Source organism: Bos indicus, chromosome 7 (assembly GCF_029378745.1).
Source record: "Bos indicus isolate NIAB-ARS_2022 breed Sahiwal x Tharparkar chromosome 7, NIAB-ARS_B.indTharparkar_mat_pri_1.0, whole genome shotgun sequence".
NCBI lineage: Eukaryota > Metazoa > Chordata > Mammalia > Artiodactyla > Bovidae > Bos > Bos indicus.
The window spans coordinates 34,418,155-34,441,472 of record NC_091766.1 but is presented as its reverse complement, the minus strand read 5'-3'; the positions used below and the strand labels follow the sequence as shown (position 1 = coordinate 34,441,472).

Sequence of the window (23,318 nt, the reverse complement as noted above, 5' to 3'; positions counted from 1 at the left end):
AGATGGTAAAGAATCTGCCTGCAATGCAGGAGACCTGGGTTCAATCCCTGGATTAGAAAGTTCCCCTGGAGAAGGAAATAGCAACCCACTCCAGTATTCTCACCTGGAGAATCCCCATGTACAGAGGAGCGTGGAGGGCTACAGTCCATGGGGTCACAAAGAGTTGGATTCAGCTGAGCAACTAACACTTTCACTTTCATATACCTTTTACAAGAAGAAAATAGAGCAGGGGGATTATGTAAGATTCTAGTAACATACAATCAGGAAATGATAAAGCAAAGAAGTAATAACATTTAGTTTGTTCATATTCCTTAGTGAAATGGATACTGTATTTGAGTATTAGATCAATCATAATAAAATTATTAGAAATGATTGATTATTTAGCATGACTTTCAAGACCTTCTCCAATCATTTTGTCAGAGAAAAATGCAGGTATTTAAACATTATTTGTATGACTGATAAGAATTGAATGTTTGTAATCCCGAGATCATCTTTTTAATACAGTTGACTTGAAATATTGTGTTTGTCTCGGGTTTACAACAGTGATTCAGTACTTTTATACATTGCAAAATGATTACCATAAGTCCAGTTACCATCTGTCACCATACAAAGTTAAATAATCCTGAGACTCTAACTCTTTATCATGAACATTATCTACTAAAGGTTATTAAAACTTAATTGAGATAATTTCAAAAGAAAATAGTTTATAGAGATCTGATTCAATTGCTTCTGTTGTTTTGTGTAAGGATATGTTCTTAGATGAAAGAACCTTATGTAATTATCTGTTTTTAAGATTGAGAGTATTCAAGTGAAGTTTCATACAAAGGTGAATTCATCTAAATTGACTATGACTCATTTCTTAGGTATTTCTTCCATATTTTCACATTGGATTAAAAAATAAATTTGCCAAAGATTCCTGAAATAAATTTGCCAAAGATTCCTGAAATAAATTTGTAGTTTTTTTCCCTCTCATAATGCAGATCTGACAGGAGCTCAAGATGGAAGTGTCAGAATGTTCGAATGGGGCCATTCTCAACAAATAACCTGTTTCCGCTCTGGTGGCAATTCAAGAGTTACAAGAATGAGATTTAACTATCAAGGAAATAAGGTAATATTTAAAAGTGTAAATGGGGTAATGGTTTGATTTTGTTAAAGATTTATGAATATTTCTTATTTGGGCTTCTGAAAAGAACAGTTCACTTATCTACTGGTGAAGTATTAATCCATCTGTATGAATTCTTTTCAAAGAAATTCCTTTCAAAACTTAAATTTACTTGGTTTTTGCTGTAAATACATTATATACATGTCCATCAAAATTCTTTTATGTGATGCTTAAGGACCAAGTGATTATAGGACCATCTTCTAAATACTTCTGCTTTCTTTATCCTCTGGAACCTACTCAAAATATGGTCAGGTACCAAATAGTAGGTAACATCTGAGAGCCTATTAGAAATGCAGATTATTGACTCCAGACCTATCAAATCACCATCTGTTTTTTAGCCAGATGCTCCTGTGATTTGTACAAAACATTAAAGTTTGAGGAACACCTGCTCTAGAACAGGATGTTGGCAAACTATGGCCTAGACCACCTATTTTGTAAATAAAGTTTTATTTGAACACAGCTAACCAATTCATTATTTGTTTTCCATGATTATTTTCTCAGTACAGCAACAGAGTTCAGGGGAACAAAGACTTTATACCTGGCAAGCCGTATTTATTCTATGGGCCTTTTAATAAAAATGCCAACTTGGCTCTTACTGTCTTCACTTCCTGTAATCTTCCTTCCTAAAACTGTCTCTCTCTTCCCCTCTGTCTTACTAGCACTACAAACAGCTACTAAAGGGGAAATCAGCCTTCTTTTTGTCTTTATGACCATGCTACACTAAAAACATTCACATGGGCCCTTGCTGATAGTACATCTTGCTTTTCATTTTCTGTCAGCCTCCAAACCTTCCACCATCCTCACATGTTACTTGTATCATGGTGTGCTGCAACCTTTTTGCTTACATCATTTATTAGTTGGCTTTTAGCATTTCACTAAAGTCAACAATTTTTTCATGTATTTATGAAATAGAATTGAGAGCGTATAATTTCTTAAGAGTAATTAGCAACATTCTTTGCTCCTTAATGGGAAATTAAAAGAATTTAATCGAGAAACCTTTTAATCTAGAAACATGAGCATATAAGAATATCATTTGTATACTCATGTTTTTCCATTGTGTCAGTGTTATATTGTTCCTAACTAATCTCTCTAATGTATCCTTCATGTTGCCAACAAAGTTATGTAACAAATAGCATAGGGAGTTCCCTAGCTGTCCAGTGGTTAGGACTCTGTGCTTTCACTGCTAGGGCCCAAGTTCGATCCCTGGTCAGAGAACTAAGATCCCACAAGCCTGGCAACATGGCCAAAAAAGATAAAAAAGGAAAAAAAAAATATCATTATATATATACACTATAGATGAAATCATGTTGTCCTTTTCAAGAACCCACAGTCTCCTCATTGTATCTAAAAGTCCATACCCTTAAGTATGGCATTTAAGTCCTTCTACACTCAGAGTTATTTTATAGATTTAACATTCTGACTGACCCAGATTTGATCCCTGGGTGGGGAAGATCCCTTGGAGAAGGGAATGGCTACCCACTCCAGTATTCTTGCCAAGAGAATTTCATGGAAAGAAGAGCCTGGTGGGCTACCGTCCATGGGGTTGTAAAGAGTGGGACACAACTGAGTGACTAACACAACAATATGCTCCTATATAGGCCGTTTTAAGGCACAACAAACTCTTCTTTATTATCTGCCCAGGTATCTTTAACAGGCAATTAGCTTACTGTTAATTCACCTTTGCCATGATGGTACCCAAAAGCACAACACCCTAGCATGCTATCTCCCTTAGGGAAGGCTGCTGGAATAAATGGAACAGATAACTCATGCTACTTCACATTTTGTCAGGAGTCATTGGACATTGCAGAAAAACTAGGAGATAAAAGGGAGCATTTAGCAGGGAAAAAATGACCTGTGAGGAATGATTCCTCAGATTCAGGAAGATCTTACACTGTAAAACAAGAACAGGATTCTATGAACCAAAGGCAGTAGAACAGTAAAGAAGTTTTAGAAATTAAAAACATGCAATTCCCCAAAATTAGGAGAGTAGAGGAACTACTGATTACAAGGACTGAATAGCAGAATGGAAGTACTTGAAAATAAAATTTGTGACTGGGAAGTATAAATCAGGAATTTATCCTATCATGAAAAAACCCAAGAAATAAATTGAGACAAAGATCCAGGAAAATGCATAGAAGACCTTTAAAAGATATAGCAGAAGAAGAAAAAGAAAAGTGATTTAAAGAGGAAACATTGTATTAAAAGGAGTAATAAAAATTTCCCCATAGCAAAAAATGGATTTTTAGAAAAAGAAGGGCCTACCAAATACTAGACCAGAAGTAATGAGAAGCAACACATGCCTCAGCACAGCCTGATTATTTGACTTTTGTTTTTTGTTTTTTAATCGAAGGATAAAGAGAGCTTCTGGAAGGAGTAGGGGTAAAAATGTTTACCTACAACCTCTCCACCTTCCTATCTTAAAATAATGACATTTGCCTCCTTAAAAATAGAGGTTACAAATAGACAATAGAACAGTATTCACAGAATTCTGATGGATAAGGAATGGGGCCAATGTCTGTCCTAACTCATGCAAATTTAATGGCAAAACAGACACATTTTTAAGTATGCAGAGAATTAGCACATTCCATATACCCTTTCTGAAAAACGTACCTAAACTTACTCCATAAAACATAGAATAAACCACAGAAAGGATAAGCCCTGGAAAAATAGCTGTAAAAAAACACAGTAAACAATGGGTTAATATTCCTACCGTTAGCCCTGTCAGTCAATTTTGTAAAAAGACAATGAAGACAACAAAGAATGTGAACAGTTGACCAAAAAACAGACAGAACCCTATTCATGATCAATAACCCTTACTAATAACTGAAAAAATGAACATTAAAATGAGGCTTTTCTGTTAATTGACAGATAGTAAAATTTTGTAGGATGCAGTGTTGACTAATGTGTAAGGAAAAATGGGTGTGTAAATTGATTTGCCACTTAGGATTTAATTTTGGCTTCACCTACCAATTTTAAATGATGCCCTTTGACAAATTTTTTTTCTTATTGGATATCTGTCCTATATAAATACTCAGAGGTATATATGCAAGAATGTTCAAAGCAGCATTTTTAATATAGGAAAAAGTGGAAATTCTATAGAGAAAAGCTTTTTAAAAAAATTACAATACGACTATACAGTGTAATACTACACAGCACAAGAAAGAGGTAAATTTATATGTACCAATGTGGAAAAATGGCTGTAATAATTAAAAAGTATAATTGTAAAACTGTATATTATTATCTTAATTTCATTTTAAAAATCTTATATGTACGAGTGTTTGAATATTCTCAGAATAAATCTGAATGAAAACACATTAGATTATTAATGATTGTTATATCTGTAGATGGGAGAAGCCTGGAGTCAAAATTAAACATTTAAGATCTATATCTTGTACTCCCTTACTGGATTATTTTATCATCTTTCCAATCAAAATGCTCTGAGTTTCCATCAAGAATTCTTTTAGTATAATAAATTTTGTTTCATTTTACTTTATACTATTATTTACCACGTTTTCCTTATTTTATATTTCTGGAATCTTTTTCAAAATGAACCGTTTTTTATCTTGTATATACTAAAATTTTTTCACATGTCTTAATGTATAAATCCAGTATCCCATTTTTGGAGTACCTACAGAGAATATACAGACTAGGCTATTGGTTAGTATAATAAATTGGGGGTCTGATGTTAGTTTACTTTTCTCTGTCCTAGAAGTTTTTAAAGCAGTAGCTAAATGTTTATCTGGACTAGATCCATGCATAGGTGAAATGAGAAGTCAAACAATTTATGACTCAGATGTTTAAGGTTTACAATATGAGAGTCACAGTGAGGGTAAAGGTAAATATATGCCTTTTATTTGTACTAAACGCTCAATTTTTTTTCTCTTAAGTTTGGAATAGTTGACGCTGATGGATATTTAAGTTTGTATCAAACAAACTGGAAATGTTGTCCAGTTACTGGAAGTATGCCTAAGCCATACCTGGTAAGCCAAGATTTCCTACCTTTAAAATTTTTTAATTTTTATTTTAAAGAAATCAAGAATATATACTTAAGTATCAGAGCCAAATGTAAAATCTATCTAGTCCTATGTATTCAGTCATACTACTGTAAGTTTCTGTCTGTATTATGTTAAAATTACTCTGTGAGGTATAAAAATCCTTAGTCTCCAATAACTTGGAAAATAAACCTATAAAGTGCCTGATGGTGATGGCAAGGGGAAATCAGATATATGGTTACTAGAGGCAGGGGAAATTGGATGGAGGCAGTTCAAAAGGTACAAACTTGGAGTTATAAGCCAGTACTAGGGATGTAGTGTACAACATGATTAACATAGTCAATATTGTTATATATGAAAGTTGCTAAGTGAGTAAATTCTGAGTTCTCATCAAAGGAAAAATATTTTTTATTTTTCTTTTATATCTATGTGAGGTGGTGATATTGCTAAACAGTATCACCACCTCACATAGATGAGGTGATTATGTGGTAATCATTTCATGATGTATGTAAGACAGAACATTATGCTGTACTCCTTAAACTTATACAGTGCTGCATGTTAATCATTTCTCAAAACTGAAAGAAAAAAAAAAATAGAAAAGTAAAAAAAAACTCACCAGAAAATATAAATAAATAATAAGAGTAGTGAATCAGTCACTTGATAAAGACCAAAGTAGTAAAATTGATTTAAAATGTAATAATTAGTCAAGGGATAAATTTTTAAAAAAGAAAAGAAGCCTGTATAGACCAACATGGTAGCTCTGGAGACCCATGCAGCCGTAGGTTACTCAAGTGCCTTTCTAGCCTCACGAAACTGCAGTTGGATATGATACCTAAAAAGGATGATAAACAGACTAGTGCATCTGGTTCTTTTTCTGCAGTAAATTTATATCTTAGGAACAAAGCAGAAAAGATATCCTATAGCTGGTGCTATTTTCTTGCCCATCTCTTAAAAAAAATTGATAACATCTCTATTCAGGACCACAAAAACTTAATGAACCTTCCACAACTTCATAGAACTGTGAATTTATATTTGATAGATTCTTCAGTGAAGCCCTTTGTAGGACTAAGCGATATCTATCAAGAAAAAAATTAAGAATGTGGGTTGATTCTGGTAGTTCATCTTAGGTTAAGTGCTAGGAGAAAGTACTGATCTAAGTGAAAGCAAGCAAGGGAGTGTTGGTGAGGGTACTTTGAAACTATTTATTTTTTCCTCATATTTTCATTCAGCCAGCAGATTAAATGTACAGGTGGCCTTTGAACAACACAGGGATTAGGGGCACTGGACACCCTCCCCGCTAAAGTTGAAAATCTGAATATAACTTTTCAGGCAGCCCTCCATATCCATGGTCCTGCATCTACAGATTCAATCAACCTTGGATCATGTAGTACTCTAGAATGCATTTATTGAAAAAAACAAACAAAAAAATCTGTGTATAAGTGGACCCATGTAGTTTAAACCGTATAATTCATACCATGTTGTTCAAGGGTGAACTGTACAAGTTTATGTTCCTAAGGGGACTACCTTTTTATTTTTTTAACTTCCAAAAAGACAAATTAGTTTAAAAATGAACAGTATTTGCTTTTGGAGATTAAAGTAGATTTTGTTTTAAAGACTTATCATCTAGCCCAGCTGCAGTTGCTGGTTGGGGACAATGGGGAGTGACTGAAAGGAAAATTTTTTCATGAGATGATTTTGACATGTTTTAAAAAGTCATTTTTTATTAAATGTCTGAACAGAAATAACTTGGAAACCTTTATAATTGACTAAATCTCTCATAATAGTTTGTTATTATTTGATGGAATATTGAGAAACATTGTCAATTTTCTAATTTGTTGACTATTAGTATTGTTTTTATTTAACATATTTAAAAAAATATTTAAAAGTGTATTTCTGAAAATAAATAATTCAGTCTGAGATCATCTGAAATTCTATGTTTTGTCTTCTAAGACAAATATTTTCACAAGTTTTCTAAGAAAAATATTTGAACTTAACCTCTTTTTGTTTCCCCTTGAAGTTTTGGTTGAACAAAAGCAGAGGGCCTCGTAAAGGCTCATAATGTATGCATCTTATTTAAGTAGCTCAGGAAAAGTGTATGTATGCATGTGTGTGTGTGTGTGAGAGAGAGGAGGCGGGGGGTGAAGAGAGAGAAGTGGCAGATTTACAAATGTGCCAAAATGGGGAGCCTTGGTGAACTGGGGTGAGGGGTATATGAGAGTTCTCTGTATAACTCTTACAATGTTCCTGAAGTTTGTAGGGGAAAGAACACAAGGATTAAGTGAGCCACAGATTACATGATTACTTTTTGATTAATGCATCTACCTGCTTATAAAGTTGTTTGTGATAACAATAACGTTTCTTGTTTATAACCATTCCAGACTTGGCAGTGTCATAACAAAACAGCCAATGATTTTGTCTTCATTAGTTCTTCCTCTCTAATAGCTACAGCTGGTCTTTCAACTGACAATAGGTAAGAGTTTATAACTGAAATTGAAATTTGTGGTGTATGTAGCTAAGCTTTATTTTTAAATTGCTTGATGTCCTTATATCTCAATAATGTTTTCACACTTACACCTTTAAATATTTTTATTACAGAGACTTGTTTCTTAGAGCACTTTTAGTGTTTTAATTGTAAAGCCAAGGAAATTCTGGTGATATTAAAAACAAAATCCGTTCCTTCTGGATTTTTGATATTTTATTAATAATGTTAACACTTCAGTGTAGGAGAAAAGAATTTGATTTTGCCAAGAGTTTTTCTCCATATGATTTTCTATGTGTTAAGAAAGCTTGAGGCAAAAAAAAAAAAAAAGTATTCTTTATTGGTCACGCTGTTTAGTTAACCCTTGCCATACTCTATGAGACTGATATTATCAGTTTCATAATCAGAACACAAGAAATTCCAAAAGATATGTTAGTTGTGTAATAACTAGTAAGTGGCACCCTGTCCCCATTGCCCCGAAAAACTTAAATGTGGGAAAAAAAAAAAAAAATCTTCTCGTTTCTCCATGTCCATGCACACTTTTAACTTCCCTCATACAGCTGAGTTTGAGATTAAGGCCTTCTGAAGTTGCTGAGCTTTTTATATTTGTCCTGAGGCCTCTCTTTGCACTCAAAGTGGGAATTTTAGGAATATGGAGTTTTCAACCCATCTTTCATAGAAATTCTTATATATATTTATGCCTCCTTTGTAACTCATAGAATAGAGTAGAAGCTGTCCCTTTCATAGTAGGAATAAGTTTTCTTTTTGCTCAAGATTCCTTGTGTCCTGTTCTTTATTTCAGTCGAACTGTTTAGATTAGAAAATCAGTGAATACAAACAATAGTTTCTATATTCAGATTTCATATAGTATTCCTTATAATTAGATGTTAATCTGAAGTTTTTCATTTTGGAAGCTATTAGTTTTATAAATTTTTGTCTAAAAATTAATCATACATAAGTATATTGCTTACTTGTATTTGGTGCCTTATAAATTTATGAACTTTCTGTGTGAGTGAGATTCAGATGAGCTAGAATGAGACATACTGTTTTTTAAATTGAAGTATACTTGATTTACAATATTATGTTAGTTAGAGGCATATGGCATCATTATTCAGTATTTTTGCAGATTATACTGTATACGTTTTTACAAGATAATTGTTATAATTCCCTATGCTATATACAGTATATCCTTGTTTCTTATCTATTTTATAATATATATGGTAGTTTGTATCTTTTTTTTTTTTTAAGTTTGTATCTATTAATTCCATATTCCTAGTTTGTCACTCCCCCATTGTCTCCTCTTTGGTAACAAGTTTGTTTTCTTTATCTGTGAGTCTGTTTCTGTTTTGTATACAGAGTCATTTGTATGATTTTTTAGATTGCACGTTGTGATATCGTATAGTATTTGTCTTTTTCTGTCTAACTTAAACTTCACTGAGCATTATAGTCTCCAGGTCCATCCACATTGCTGCAAATGGCAGTATTCCATTCTTTTTTATGGCTGAGTAATATTGTATGTGTGTGTCTCACATCTTCTTAATCCAGTGTTCTTTTGATGGGCACTTGGGTTGCTTCCGTGTCTTGGCTATTATAAAGTGCTGCTGTGAAAGTTGGGGTGCATATATCTTTTCAAAAGAGTGTTTTCATTTTTTCCAGATATATATCCATGAGTGAAATTGGTGGATCATATGGTAGTTCTATTTTTAATTTTTTGAGGAACCTCCATACTGTTTTCCATAGTGGATGTACCAATTTACATTTTCACCAACAGAGTACAAGGGTTCCCTTTCCTCCTCATCCTCCAACCTTTTTTTTAGACTTAAGTACTTTTGGACTGTGCTGGGTCTTTGTTGCTGTGCACAGCTTTCTCTAGTTGCAGTGGGCAAGGTCTGCTCTCTAGGTGCAGTGCATGAGCTTCTCTTTGCCGTGGCTTCTTTTGTTGCAGAAATGTCTCTAGGTGTGTGGGGAAGTAGTTGTGGCACACAGGCTTAGTTGCCCCAGAGCATGTGGGGTCCTTCTGGACCAGGAATCAAACCTAAGTCCTCTGCATTGGCGGGCAGATTCCTAACCACTAGACCACCAAGGAAGCCCCTCTCTAACATTTTTTTATTGGAGACTTTTTAATAACCACTCTAACAGGTGTGGGGTAATTGCTCATTGTTGTTTTGATCTGTATTTCTCTAATAATTAGTGATATTGAGCATCTTTTCATATGCCTCTTAGGCATCTATATGTCTTCTTTGGGAAATTGTCTGTTGAGTTACTCTGTCCATTTTTTTTTTTAACAGGTTGAATCAGAAACCAGTTAAGATACCCAGCTGTGATTGATGTTTGGGGTTTTTTTGTTTGTTTTGGTGGCTTTGTGTTTTGGTTTTGTTTGTTTTTTGGCTGTACTGTGCTGCATGCAGTATCTGAATTCTCAACCAGAGATTGAACTTGTGCCCCCTGCATTGGGAGCGCAGAATCTTAGACACTTAGCCACCAGGGAAGCCTGTTCTGCCCTTTTTTTTTTAAATTAGATTTTTTTTTAAATTGAGCTATATGAACTGTGTGTCTGTTTTAGGTGTTAACTCCTTGTCAGTCACATTGTTTGCTTTTTCTCCCATTCAGTAGATTATCTTTTCATTTTGTTGATGATTTTCTTTGCTCTGCAAAAGCTTTATGTTTAATTAAGTCCAGTTGGTTTATTTTTATTTCTTTTTTGCTTAAGCAGACTGATCCAAGAAAATATAGCTATGCTTTATGTAAAAGAGTGTGCTGCCAGTGTTCTCTTCTAGAAGTTTTATGATTTTCCGTTCTTCCATTTAGAACTTTAAACGATCTTGAGTTTGTTTTTGTATATGGTAAAGAGGAATATTCTACTTTCATTATTTTACATGTTGATGTCCAGTTTTTCCACCACCACTTGTTGAAAAGACTGTCTTTCCTCCACTGTATATTCTTGACTTCTCTGTCATAAACTGATTGACCATAAGTCTTGGGTTTATTTCTGGGGTCTCTATTCTGTTCCACTGACCTATGTGTCAGTTTTTGTGTCAGTACCACACTGGTTTATTTTTTGTTTTTGTTTTTTACATTAAGAACTTCAGTTTATTAAACAAGAAAACACATCTTACATGAATGAAAAGACAAGCCACATAATGGGAACAGATATTTGCAAACACAATTTTATTGTTTCACAGTCTCTATGGAACAGGAATTTGGGAATGGCTTAGCTGAGTGGCTTTTCCTTAAAGCTGCAGTGAAGATGTCAGTGGGGCTGTAATGATCTGAAAGCTTGACTGGAATTGGCAAATCTTCTTCCAAGATGGCTTCTTCACAGGGCTATTGGCAAGAACTTTTTTTCCCTGACTCTTGTCAGGAGACCTCAGTTTCTTGCCACTTGAGTCTCTCTAAAGGGCTGCTTCAGTGACCTTATGACATAGCAGCTGGCTTTCCTACAGAGCAAGTGATTTCCAAGCCACTCTCCATATTCCCTGAGGTCTTTGACTACTGGATAAGTCTTCTATATCTGGACGCCTCTTTCAGTAGAGGGATTTAAATTATGTGAATTTAATTATACATGCTTGTGGACCAAAGGTAGGGATCCTGCTAGTGTTGGAGGGTCTCCTGTGAGGTGTAGGTCAACAGTGGCTTGCCACAGTGAGTTGGGACTCAGTATCACACTGTTTTGATGACTGTAGCTTTGTAATGTAGTCTGAAGTCAGGGTGTATGATTCCTCCAGCTCTAGTCTAATATCTAAAGATTACTTTGACAACTCAGGGTCTTTTGTAGTTATTTTGTTCTAGTTCTGTGGGAAATGTCATGAGTATTTTGATGGGGATTGCATTAAATCTGTAGATTGCTTTGAGTAGTGTGGTCGTTTTAACAATATTGATTCTTCCAGTTCAAGAGCACAGGCTATCTTACCATTTCTTTGTATCATCTTCAGTTTCCTTCATCAGTGGTGTATAGTTTTCAGAGTATAGGTCTTTCACCTCCTTGGTTATGTTTATTCCTAAATATTTATTCTTATTGATGTGATCTTAAGTAGGGTTGTGTTTTACCTTCTTTTTCTGATATTTCATTAGTAGTATATGAAAGTGTAGCATATTTTTTATATGTAATCTTATATCCTGCAACCTTGCTGAATTTATTTATTAGTTCTAAATTTGGGGGGGGGAATGAAGATTTTAGGGTTTTCTATATCATGTCATCTGCAAATAGTGACAGTTTTCCCTTTTCCTTTCCAGTTTGGATACCTTTTATTTCTTTTTCTTGTTTGCTATAGCTAGGATTTCCAGTAACATGTTAAATAAAAGTGGAGAGAGTGAACATCCTTGTCATGTTTCTGAATTTAGTGGCAGGCTTCCAGCTTTTCACTGTTGAGTATGATGTTGGTTGTGGATTTGTCTTAAGTGGCCTTTAATTATGTTAAGAACTGTTTCCTCTTTATACACAGTTTTATCATGAATGGACAACTCAGTAGAGAATTTATGTGTCTTTTGAGATAATCATCTGATATTTATCTTTTTGTTTATGTGATGTATTATATTTTTTGATTTGCAAATGTCTAACCATTCTTGTGACCTTAGAATTAATTCAGCTTGATCATGATGTATGATCCTTTTTATGTATTGTTGAATTTGGTTTGTTAATATATTTTGTTGAGGATTTTTATATCTGTAGTTATCAAAGATATTGGCCTGTAATTTTCTTTTTTTATAGTGTCTTTGGTTTTGGTATCAAGATAATCAAGGTAATGATGGCCTTGTAGAATCAATTTGGGAGTGTTCCCTCCTCTTCAGTTTTTTGAAATAGTTTAAGAAGGATAAGTATTAGTTCTTAATATATTTAGTAGAATTCCCACGTCTGGTCCTGGACACTCAGTTACCTGGAAGTTGTTTTTGTTTTGTTTCCCCTTCCAGATTGAGTTTCACTTCTAGTGATCAGTCTGTTTACATTTTCTGTTTCTTCTTGATTCATTCTTTGCAGGCTATATTTTTCTAGAAACTGGTCCATTTCTTGTAGATTGTCCAGTCTCTGGGCATATAACTATTCATAGTATTATGATTCTTTGTATCTCTGTGGTATCAGTTGTTATTTCTCCTCTTTCATTTCTTGTATTGTTTATTTGGGTCCTCTGTCATCTTCTTGATGAACCTGAATAAGTTTGTTGATTTTGTTTTCTTTTCAGAAAATCAGCCCTTGTTTTCATTGATTGTTTCTATTGGATTTTTTTTTTAGTCTCTGTTTTATTTCCTCCCTAATCTTGGTTAAAGTTCCTTCTTCTATTGACTTTGGGGTTTGTTTGTTCTTCTTTCTCTAAAAGAAAAAGTAGATGCTAGGTTGGGTTGTTTATTTGAGAATGCCTGTATTGCTGTGAACTTCCCTCTTAGAATTGCTTTCTGCATTCCATAGATTTTGGAAAATTGTGTTTCCATCTTATTTGTCTCAAGGTCTTTTCTGACTTACACTTTGATTTTGTTATTGACCCATTGCATTTTTAGTAGCATGTTGTTTGGTCTGCATGTTTGTTTGTTTTTCCTGTTTTTCTGTCTGGAGTTTATTTGTAGCTTCGTACCTTTGTGATTGGGGGAAAAATGCTTGATACAATTTGTATTCTCTTAAATTTGTTGGCACTTGTTTTGTGACCTAGTATGTGACGTATTCTAGAGAACATTCCATGTGTGCCTGAAAAGAATGTGCATTCTGCTGTTTGGAGATATAATATTCTATACATACCATTTAAGTTCAACTGATTTATTGTCATTTAATACCACTGTTGCCTTACTGACTTTCTCTCTGGATTATTTGTTCATTGATGTCAGTGGGGTGTTAAAGTCCCATACTGTTACTGTATTATTATCAATTTCTTCCCTGTGTATTCTTTATTATTGTTTACTCTATATAGGTGCTTCTGTACTGGGTGTGTATATGTTAACATGTATAATATTCCTTTTGTATTGATCCCTTTATCGTTATATAATGTGAAACATTTTTATTCTGTTTTCAACTTTTTATGTCACTTAAGAAGTAATCTTTCTTTTTTTCAGAAACATATGTTTGTGGGATACTCTTGTAGCACCTGCCAATAGTTTAGTCCATGGTAAGTTTTGAAAGTATTTTATAAAAGTGATTTTTAAATGGATTTTTAAAAATGACACATTTAGTAGTTTGTGAAATTTATTTTGCTCATGGTAACAAAGTATGAAAGCAGATAAGTTTAATATGTGTAATTAACTCTTCACTGCACTTTAATGAAGGACAGTGAAACATAGATAATATAAAAATTGTTTTTACTTTGAACCTATTAACCATAGATCATCATTGTGAATATCAGTTGTATTATATCCTCTCACACCACTGTTACTCAACTTCATACTTGAAGTTACAACTAAAGCAATAAGACAAGAAAAGGAAATTAAAGATACACATATTGGAAGGGACAAAATAAAACTGTGTTTATTCACATATTATATGATGGTGTAGAAGAATCCAAAGAGTATAGGGGAAAAAAAAACTTCTGGAACTATTGTACAGGTATAGCAAAGTCACAGGATTCCAGATCAGTATACTAAAATCAGTTGCTTTCCTTTACACCAACAATGAACATTTGGAAGTTGAAATTAAAAAAAAAAAAAAATCACCATTTAAAATAGCACCCAAAATAATGTAATTCTGAAGCATAAATCTGTGTATAGCATCTGTTGGGAAAAGCTACAAAAAAAGGTAAAGAAGATAAAAGACCTAAATAAATGGAGAGATAGTCTGTGTTCACAAATTGTAAAACTTGATTTTGTTAAGATGTTACTTCCTCCCAACTTTATAGATTCAGTGCAATTCTAATTAAACCCCCAGCAATCTGTTTAGAACCAGTTTGTTGACACGTACAAAAGTTTATGTAGAGGGGCCACAGATCTAGAATACTTGTAAACTTAGAGTATTCATATTGTCTGATTTCAGGAATCACTGTAAAGCTACAATAATCAAGCCACTGTGGTATTGGCTTAAGAATAGACACATTAGGGAGCATAGAAATAGACCTGCACGTAGTTAGTAGACTCATCGTTAATAATGGCATAAAGGTAATTTAATGGAAGCACATAGTCTTTTCAACAAAAAGTGCTGTAACATTTGGGTGCTTTTATGTGGAATAATGAACATAGGTACAAATCTTACCTCTTTCACAAAAATTTGCTCAAAATGAATCATAGACCTACATGTAAAAACGAAACTGTATAACTTCTAGAAGGAAATATAGGAGAAAATCTAGGTGACCTTGGGTTTGATGATGAGATTTAGATACAACAAAAACACAATCCAGTAAAGAAATGATATATTCCAGACTTTTAAAGTTATCCTTTTGCTCAATATCTGAAGAGCAAATAACCATATAAAAGATGCTCAATATCTGTAGTCATGAGGGAAAGGCAAACTAAATTCACCATAATTTATCATACTATTCTATACACTGAAATGGCCAAAATTAAAGATTCTAGAATACCAAGTGTTGGTGAGGATATGGAAAAACTGGAACCTTCATGATTTGCTGATAGAAGAATGAAATAGTACTTCTTTGGAAAACTGTTGAGCAATTTCTTAATAAAATTACACATGCACCTAACATGACCTAGCAGTATATATTTTTACACAAAAATTGAAAACACATGTCCACAATTAAACTGGTATAGGAATGTTATTAGCAGCTTTGTTTATAATAGCCAAAAACTGGAAATAACACAAATGTCCAACAGGATAACATGGTATATTTAGGTAATACTATTCAGAACTAAAATGCATGCCCCACTGATAGATGCAACAACATAGGTTAACACCTAAAATGCATGTTGAAAGGAAAAGAAGCAGGGACAAAAGAGTATGTACTATAAAATTCCATTTATATGAAGTTCAAGAACTGGTGAAACTGATTGGATAGAAATCAGAATTATGATTGCTTTTGAGGGAAAAGGAAAGGCCTGAGGGTGCTTTTTGGAATGATGAACACATTCTTTATTTTGATCTGAATAATGCTTACACAAAGGTATCCATTTGTCAAAACTCATCAAGGGTGTACACTTAGAATTTGTACATTTTACTCTATACAAGTTTATATCTCAAAGTGCTGGAAAAGTTTAAAAAAAAAAAAAAACCTCATATGATGAGTTTTATCTAGATTCTTACAATACTAATAACATTTTGTTGAGTACTTAGTATTTGCCAGGTAATGTATATGCTTTGACTATATTAATTAGTTTCATCCTCATACATAATTGTTAGGCAGATGGTATTATTGTCTCTTTTACAAATGATGAAACTGACACTTAGGTTAAATAATTCGCCTAAGGTATACATTTAAATCCAGACAAAATCCAGGATTTGGGGAATACACTTATATTGGTTTTTAGTTTCCTTATTTAGTATTTCTGTCATCTTTATCATTTCTGGGTTAGTTTCAGTTAATGGATTTTCTTGTCTTTATGTGTATTTCTTTGCAAGCCTGGTCATTTTTTATTAGATATATTATAAATTTTATAAATTTTAAGTACTGATTATTTTTGTATTGTTTAAATATTTTTGAGGTTTTCTCCAGGACTGAGTTACTTGGAAACAGATTTGTTGAGGGTGGAGATGGGAATTCTGTTAAACAGAATCAAAGCCACATTTGGTACAGGGCAAATTTTGCACACACATGTGCACACACACACCCCATTGAGTCAGTACCCTTCTCAGTATTCTGTACAACGCCTTCTGAATTAAAAGATTTTTTTCCCACTCTGGCTGGTAAAAACAGGAACACAAATCAACCTGGATTCCCCTTTCTTATGCTATGGCCAGAAAATCCTAAGCAGTAAGCTGGGTCAGTTGTGTGGCTCACCTGGTTTGTTTCTCATTTCTCAGAGATCATTATTCTTCAGTGCTTAGTTTCTAATGTCTCATACCATTGTTTCTTATGTATCACTTGATATTTTCATTGTTTTAGGCAGGAGAGTAAATGGAGTCTAGCATTCCACCTTGGCCAAAAGCCAGGAATATGTTTCTTATGCTGTTATATAGTTTTTATTTTTATTTAATTTTCAGCTTTTGCATGTCATGATAGTGGAGCCACTGTTTTGGCATATGCTCCAAAACATCAGCTACTAATATCAGGTGGCAGAAAAGGTTATACATGTGTATTTGACCTTCGGCAACGACAGCAGAGGCAACTTTTCCAGAGCCATGATTCTCCTGTTAAAGCCATCGCTATTGATCCTACTGAAGAGTACTTTGTTACTGGATCTGCTGAAGGCAACATAAAGGTAATTATAGTAATGCCACAATATCTCCAATGTGAAAGGAAATTTTTGGAAACCTTGGATCTTTAATCATATTGAAGACACCTGTTTCTTTAAATTATGGAAATATTGACTCCTTTGTAGTCCAGGATTAACTGCTATTTAATAAATCTCTTAATGGATAAAATAAAATAATATTTAACTTGAAAATTGCCCATTTTCCTGTTATTTTCAAATGTGCTTAACTAATGCATGCAAATGAACTGGATTTTCTGTGGATATGGCCATGACCATATTTTAGACATTAGTCTTGACTCCATGTTCAGAGTTACTGAATTCAGTTTCAGGTGCTGTGAAATATACTGACATTTTCCCTTATCCCAGATTTCTCCCTATTTTGTCATACATAGTATCAACATCCAACCACTTAGTGCCTGATTCAAGAATTCTGATGTACCTGGATAAGCTGTGCTTATAACAATCTTTCTGAAACTCCACTGTTTCAAACTTAGAAGTTTGAATGTTAAGCAGCTTGTTAAAAATGTTAAGCACCTTGTTAAAAATGAATCCCACTCCAGAAATACTGTTGCTAGATTGCCCCCCATAATACCCAGTTGGTAAGTCCAACGCTCATTAGTGTGCACTTTTATAACATGGATATAGTGGTTTTAATGAAGGGTTCCCTGTCTCCACTTTGAAGGATCTGTAGGGGTAAGACTAGTCAACAGATTATTCTCAGATCAGATCAGTCGCTCAGTCGTGTCCAACTCTTTGCGACCCCATGAATTGCAGCACACCAGGCCTCCCTATCCATCACCAACTCCCAGAGTTCACTCAGACTCAAGTCCATCGAGTCAGTGATGCCATCCAGCCATCTCATCCTCTGTCGTCCCCTTCTCCTCTTGCCCCCAATCCCTCCCAGCATCAGAGTCTTTTCCAATGAGTCAACTCTTCGCATGAGGTGGCCAAAGTACTGGAGCTTCAGCTTTAGCATCATTCCCTCCAAAGAAATCCCACGGCTGATCTCCTTCAGAATGGACTGGTTGGATCTCCTTGCAGTCCAAGGGACTCTCAAGAGTCTTCTCCCACACCACAGTTCAAAGGCATCAATTCTTCAGCACTCAGCCTTCTTCACAGTCCAACTCTCATATCCATACATGACCACAGGAAAAACCATAGCCTGGACTAGACGAACCTTTGTTGGCAAAGTAATGTCTCTGCTTTTGAATATGCTATCTAGGTTAGTCATAACTTTCCTTCCAAGGAGTAAGTGTCTTTTAATTTCATGGCTGCAATCACCATCTGCAGTGATTTTGGAGCCCTCCAAAATAAAGTCTGACACTGTTTCCACTGTTTCCCCATCTATTTCCCATGAAGTGATGGGACCGGATGCCATGATCTTCGTTTTCTGAATGTTGAGCTTTAAGCCAACTGTTTCACTCTCCACTTTCACCTTCATCAAGAGGCTTTTGAGTTCCTCTTCACTTTCTGCCATAAGGGTGGTGTCATCTGCATATCTGAGGTGATTGATATTTCTCCCGGCAATCTTGATTCCAGCTTGTGCTTCTTCCAGCCCAGCGTTTCTCATGATGTACTCTGCATAGAAGTTAAATAAACAGGGTGACAATATACAGCCTTGACGTACTCCTTTTCCTATTTGGAACCAGTCTGTTGTTCCATGTGCAGTTCTAAATGTTGCTTCCTGACCTGCATACAAATTTCTCAAGAGGCAGATCAGGTGGTCTGGTATTCCCATCTCTTTCAGAATTTTCCAGTTTATTGTGATCCACACAGTCAAAGGCTTTGGCATAGTCAATAAAGCAGAAATAGATGTTTTTCTGGAACTCGCTTGCTTTTTCGATGATCCAGCGGATGTTGGCAATTTGATCTCTGGTTCCTCTGCCTTTTCTAAAACCAGCTTGAATATCAGGAAGTTCATGGTTCACGTATTGCTGAAGCCTGGCTTGGAGAATTTTAAGCATTACTTTACTAGCGTGTGAGATGAGTGCAATTGTGCAGTAGTTTGAGCATTCTCTGGCATTGGCTTTCTTTGGGATTAGGATGAAAACTGACCTTTTCCAGTCCTGTGGCCACTGCTGAGTTTTCCAAATTTGCTGGCATATTGAGTGCAGCACTTTCACAGCATCATCTTTCAGGATTTGGAATAGCTCACCTGGAATTCCATCACCTCCACTAGCTTTGTTTGTAGTGATGCTTTCTAAGGCCCACCTGACTTCGCATTCCAGGATGTCTGGCTCTAGGTCAGTGATCACACCATCGTGATTATCTGGGTCGTGAAGATCTTTTTTGTACAGTTCTTCTGGGTATTCTTGTCATCTCTTCTTAATATCTTCTGCTTCTGTTAGGTCCATACCATTTCTGTCCTTTATCGAGCCCATCTTTGCATGAAATGTTCCTTTGGTATCTCTTATTTTCTTGAAGAGATCTCTAGTCTTTCCCATTCTGTTGTTTTCCTCTATTTCTTTGCATTGACCACTGAAGAAGGCTTTCTTATCTCTTCTTGCTATTCTTTGGAACTCTGCATTCAGATGCTTATATCTTTCCTTTGTTCCTTTGCTTTTCGCTTCTCTTCTTTTCACAGCTATTTGTAAGGCCTCCCCAGACAGCCATTTTGCTTTTTTGCATTTCTTTTCCACGGGGATGGTCTTGATCCCTGTCTCCTGTACAGTGTCACAAACCTCATTCCATATTTCATCAGGCACTCTATCTATCAGATCTAGGCCCTTAAATCTATTTCTCACTTCCACTGTATAATCATAAGGGATTTGATTTAGGTCATACCTGAATGCTAGTGAGACTACTTAGTACAAATAAGTTGGACTAGTTTCCTTTGTTAGGACTTCCATACTGTTTTCATAATTCTCAGCCAGAAAAAAATTAACTAGAATTGTAGAATTTCAAAAAGGTGTTTCTTAAAATCAAATGTATATACCAGTTTTCATACAAAATTCTTTTTCGTTCGTTTGAAGCTAGTTTCTTATTTGAAATTTCCTCAGTTTAGAATAAGTTGTGCTAAATGTTAGATTAGTTCTTTAGGATGTATTTTCATTCTGGGTTTGATTATTTAATCAAGTTAAAAGATTTCATAATATACCAGGTTGTATTCAGGAGTTACAGTTTTAACACTCATGTCTAGAGTAGTGTGAATTAATGAATTTCTCCAGGAAAAGAAAGAAAAAAAATTTTTTTAATGAGATGTCAAAACATCAGAAAATTATAATAATTTATCTTGCCACTGGAATATAGTTTTGCCTGATCTGAAGGCCTCTGGGTGTTTGGCACTTTCCTCTTTCCAGTGGTTCTGATTCCCTGGTGGATACTGTGCATTATGGAGAAAAATTACCCTACTTATATAGGTACACAGCAGAATCTTTGCTGAGAGAGAAAAATCTTCATTGTAGTTCCTACAATATTACAAGTTTCTGTTGCATTGCATACCTAACCTTCTTGTATCTAAGCTTTCTCATCTCTAATGAAGGGTTTAAAATACTTACCTGTCTTACTGGATTAACTTTTGAAGAATGTAATAATATCAACAAGATTAAGAATATTGCAACACTCTATACAAGAATGAAAATGTTGTAACTGTAGGCCTACACAGATTTTTCTCTGTTTTTGTTTTAGAAATTTCTTATTTGTACACAAAGACAGGCCTAAATCTTTTGCTTGGATTTTTAAGGTAATCATCAACCCCAATTTTTATTTTGTCCTTGATGTAATTTCAGATTTGGAGTCTCTCTACCTTTAGTCTTCTTCACACCTTTATCAATGAACATGCTCGGCAATCCATTTTCAGAAATATTGGAACCGGAGTGATGCAAATTGAGACGGGGCCTGCAAATCACATTTTTTCATGTGGAGCTGATGGAACAATGAAAATGAGAATACTACCGGATCAGTTTAGCCCATTAAATGAAGTGTTGAAAAATGATGTGAAATTTATGCTGTAACATTTTAACAATAAGATGTATAATTTATTACCTATTCCTTGAAGTGGCCAACACATATAATGTACCGTGATCATTCTCTATACCACAAATAAGCTAATGCTTTCTTGTTTTCATATTTATTTTATGGAGCTTTGCCCTTGATGCACTGATGCCTTAAAAATTAACAAGGTCATTCAGAATTAGACTACATTGCCTAAAGTAGAATGTGTAAGTAATGCTGTAATAATACATATTTATAGTATGTTATAGTGAGTATATCATAGTGTTAAGGGAGTTTTGTTTGGTTGAAAAGTTCTTCTGCAGACATCTCTGCATGAATTTGTTTCACAGTAAAAATACCTTTTATGTAAAGGCAGTTGCACCTCAGTCATCACTTAATTCACCACATTCTCACTTCCTTTTTCAGACTTTCACATCTCAGACTCCTCTCTTAATTAATGATATAATGATATTTGGGCAAGAGTCAAAAAATAATGAATATCTCCATTAACACTGTCATTGAGGCTTTAGTGATAAATGAGTCAAATGGCTCCTTATGTAAAGTTTTCATCAGTTTTCCCTCTGGAGCCCAAGTTGTGTGTGTGGTGTGTGTGTATATATGTAATATATCTTACACATCCTATGTGAACTGTGTGTGTGTGTGTATAAGAGAAAACTGCAAGTCTTTTTATTTGTTTTTGTGCCATAACAGCACTGCCACCAGAATAACAACTTTTTTTTGCAACAGGTTTTTTTCATCTTTTTTTTTTTTAATTTTGAATTCTCATAATCTTCAAATAAATTTCAGGAAAACTTCCAAGATTATTAAGATTTCATTGAGTCAGATTAGACTTAGCAGTCAATAATGTTTCTGTGGTGGCATATATGAGACACTTAGGTTATAAATTTGTCAAAGGATTTTTGGGCACCATACATTTTACTTAAATTTTATTTTATTTCTTATTTTTAGGTGCTTTTAGTCTCAAAGTTCTGAAAAACTTACAGCAGTGTTTTTAGAAACAAATGTGAAAAGTCAAATTAAATAGATAGTATTTACAAATGTAAAATACCTGCCAGATCTACCATTAATAGATAATAAACTAAACCTTATATTTTATTATTTTTTTGCCAAAATATATTATTTTATTATAAAAGTATGACCAAAATATTAAAAATGCACAATGCTTTTAACTTAAATGTGCTAACCCTATTTCTTTCTGTTTTGTGCTATACCTTTTCTGATTCAGAATTATAGAAAACTTGATAATACTTGATTTTAACCAAGGAGACTGGAGGCAAACGGGACTAAGTGTTTAAGCAACAACTATATACTACTTAGCTTAAATATATTTTGTTAATAGGAACATTAATAGAACATTTTTATGTAACAAAATATGGACAACTATTATCTTGGAAATTAAAGAGTCGAAGCAAAGAAATGAAGGGCTGGTAAAATGAATTTTGTAATATCCTCAGGATACTTTTAAAAGTATATTGTTAAGATTTTGTAAATTCATAATTTTAAATGTGTTAAGCAAGTTGCGATGAAGACACTGTTATTGTGTAGAGAGTTTATGTGCACATAATAACCTGTACCTATAAATTGTGCAATACGATATGTGACTATTTGCCATGGAGAAATCTGTGATGGCATTGGAAATGATACTGTTGTTTGATATAGTTAATCTTAAATTATTATTCAGTAATTTCTTCATGAATCAAGATTCAAAAGGCTTTAAATTTAAACACTTTCAGTGAGATAGAAAATTTATGATTATGCTTATTAGGAAAAAGACATGGTGGATGAAGAATTAAGCATTTTAATTAAGGGTTTATATGAATAATAAATTATGTAAGCCCATATGTATTTACATCCAGAGTCATAATATTTTAAATAAACAATCATGCAGTGACTTTTTTTTAAGCATGCTATTGTTTTAAGTAATAGTTATGCCACTTTAGTTGATTTCAGTATATGTGACATTTTAAATAGGAGAATTTCTGTATTTGTATTTGGTTAATGTAGGAAGAATTACATAATTTTCCCAGATTCCCTATTGTTCCTTTTCTATAGTCTTTTTAACTTAATGAGTAAGCATTATGCAAAAAAGGTGAGAATAAAATGATAAAGGTAGTTGGAATGTATACTTAAGTAAAAAATGATGTACATATATGTAAAATTTCATCCACACTAATGGAGTGGATACAACAAATTACATTTTTTAAAATGTGTGCTTTCTGAGAATGAGGCTTTGTAATGGTAGAAGAATTAATCACACTGTGAGCCTCATTTTCTAAAATGTAGGGTTGTGGGTGGGTGTGTGTGTGTGTGTTAATGTAGAACCATGGGACAGTCAATTCTATCATCCTTTCTGGCTCTCTTTGTTTTGCCCCAATTCATTTCTCCTTAAAAAAATTTTTTTTTATAAAACCATTGCAGAATTTCTCCAACTGGTCTCAACGATCAGAACAAAGTACAG

At 34.1% G+C, this 23,318-nt stretch overlaps 1 protein-coding gene across 7 annotated transcripts in view; it reads left to right on the top strand.

Annotated features, from left to right (window-relative positions):
* Nucleotides 1–22,751, top strand: part of DMXL1 (Dmx like 1) — a 125,765-nt gene extending 103,014 nt beyond the window's left edge. For all 7 annotated transcript variants that reach the window (XM_070793284.1, XM_070793282.1, XM_070793286.1 and 4 more), the window contains 6 exons: nt 981–1,108; nt 5,050–5,142; nt 7,533–7,624; nt 13,670–13,722; nt 16,695–16,912; nt 20,635–22,751. In XM_070793284.1, the coding sequence (XP_070649385.1) occupies nt 981–1,108; nt 5,050–5,142; nt 7,533–7,624; nt 13,670–13,722; nt 16,695–16,912; nt 20,635–20,859 (809 nt within the window). In that variant the 3' untranslated portion in view covers nt 20,860–22,751. The remainder of the gene's footprint in view (nt 1–980; nt 1,109–5,049; nt 5,143–7,532; nt 7,625–13,669; nt 13,723–16,694; nt 16,913–20,634) is intronic.
* The last annotated feature ends 567 nt before the right edge of the window (nt 22,752–23,318 follow it).